Here is a 1,899-nt window from a genome sequence, read left to right on the forward strand (position 1 = left end):
GAACAGGCCTCGGCCCGGGAGAAGCAGAGGGAGGGCCGTTCCAGATGACAAGAAATGGAACAGACCTGGGGCGCCTGGGTGGCTCAGCTAAACATGCGACTTCGGCTCGGGTCGTGATGTCCTGGTTCATGAGTTCGAACCCCGCATCGGGCTCTGTGCTGACAGCTCAGAGCCTGGAGCCTGCTTCCGATTCTGCCTGTGTGTGTGTGTCTCTCTCTCTGCCCCTGCCCCATTCATGCTCTCTCTCTCTCTCAAAATAAATAAGCATTAAAAAAATAATTTAAAAAAGAAAGAAAGAAATGGAAAAGACCCAACAAGCAAATGCCGAGTGGGGAATTGTACCGCCGCTCTGACAAACCATGGAGGAGCTGGTCCGGACGGCGTCCGGGAAACTCCCGTGTGGCTGGCGTGCCCACCGACCGGGCAGAGGCCGCGGAAGAGGCCGTGTGCTCCCGTCAGAGGTGTGTCCGAAACATCCGTGCAGAGATGCTGTGATGGGTACAATGCCTGGAACGTATTTCACATACAACTCAAACAGTAAAGCAAACCCAGAAAAAGAGCAGGAATTGTTCATCTCTTGATGGAGACGAGGAGTTTTACGTTCTCCTACTTTCTGTACGTGTGAACATTCTCACGGTTAAACGATGGGGAGCACTGGGCGCGGGGAGGGCGCTGCCTCTCCGGCGGCTGGTGGTCCTGGGTGGTTTTTTTGGTGAGCGCAGTAGGAAGGCTTGGTCCCCGGGGCTCTCTCCTCGGTTTGCGCACACGAAGCCACTGCCCCCGTTTGCATCCCTGCTCCGCAGGCCGCCAGCTGCTCACAGCTCCGGGGACGACTTCCTGACCCAGAAGGACCCGGGTAAACCCGGGGCAGAGGTCACGAGGTGGAGACTTCACACAGAGACGGTGCGGCCCGGAGGAGCAGTGGCCGGGGCTTCCGGATGCCTGGGCCACAAACACCCTCCTTTTATCCCGACTCGAGCCGCGCAGGCCAAGGACCAGCCTGTGCCCAGGACCAGCGGACTCCGCACTCCCAGCCCCCTCTGTCACTGCCCGCTGGCTCCTGTGTTCGGTCTCGGGTCCCGTGCGGCTTCTCCCAGCAAGGACGGCGCAGCAGGCAGGCGGCTCGGTGACTCCGCAAACCGGCTTTGGAGGCGGACAGCCGCTCCAAAAGAACTCCCGGAGCTTGACCCTTCCTGGCTCAGTGCCCCGCTCTACGGTGACTGGGACGCCACACAGCGGGCCTGGGAGAGGGGACAGACAGCGCTGGACAGCAGCAGGGGGACCCGAAGACATCCGCGGAGCTCGACTGGAAATTTAGCCTCGGGAAATTATCTTGCAAACGCACAGACTCTTTCACACCGTAATAACTACCATGGTTCTAAATGTGGGATAGGAGAAAATTGAGAATGATCCAAATTTCCTAAAGGACAGTTACCAAGGACGTTAGTGTGGTCCCAGTTTGTAATTATGTGATGTGATGTTCTATTATATCATGTTAGCTGGAAGAAAACACACTGGAGGGTAGAACTGAGGGTAATTTTTACTTCTGCTCTGCATGGTTTCCCACATTGGCTGCGTGGCTGTTAGTGGCATTTGTCTGATACCCGCCACATCCCCAGCATTCTAGCTAGAGCTCTACGCGTGAGTGTGGACATAAACGACACTTTGCAGAAAGCAAACAAGCTCAGCCACGTTGAGCTGACGAGCTGGCGCGCAGCGGCCGGGGTCCAAGCCTGAGACCGCGACACAGGCCCCAGAGGCCCCGCAAAACCCGGCATCTTATTAAAAATGCAGCTGGCTGGGCCCTGCCCCCAGATCTGCCTGGGCAGAGCCCAGGAATCCGCATGGACCAGCCCCTGGGCGACGGGCTTCCGGTTAACCTCAAGGTCAGAGGGGCCC

General features: G+C 57.7%; 1 protein-coding gene across 1 annotated transcript; it reads left to right on the top strand.

Moving 5' to 3' along the window:
- Positions 1-218: 218 nt before the first annotated feature.
- On the top strand, positions 219-1,514 carry LOC109491668. Its single transcript, XM_019811138.3, has 2 exons — positions 219-615; positions 804-1,514. Exons 1-2 carry the CDS (start codon positions 581-583, stop codon positions 1,402-1,404), a joined length of 636 nt encoding a protein of 211 aa, XP_019666697.2. The 5' UTR covers positions 219-580; the 3' UTR covers positions 1,405-1,514.
- The last annotated feature ends 385 nt before the right edge of the window (positions 1,515-1,899 follow it).

Source organism: Felis catus, chromosome C2, assembly GCF_018350175.1.
Source record: "Felis catus isolate Fca126 chromosome C2, F.catus_Fca126_mat1.0, whole genome shotgun sequence".
Lineage (NCBI taxonomy): Eukaryota > Metazoa > Chordata > Mammalia > Carnivora > Felidae > Felis > Felis catus.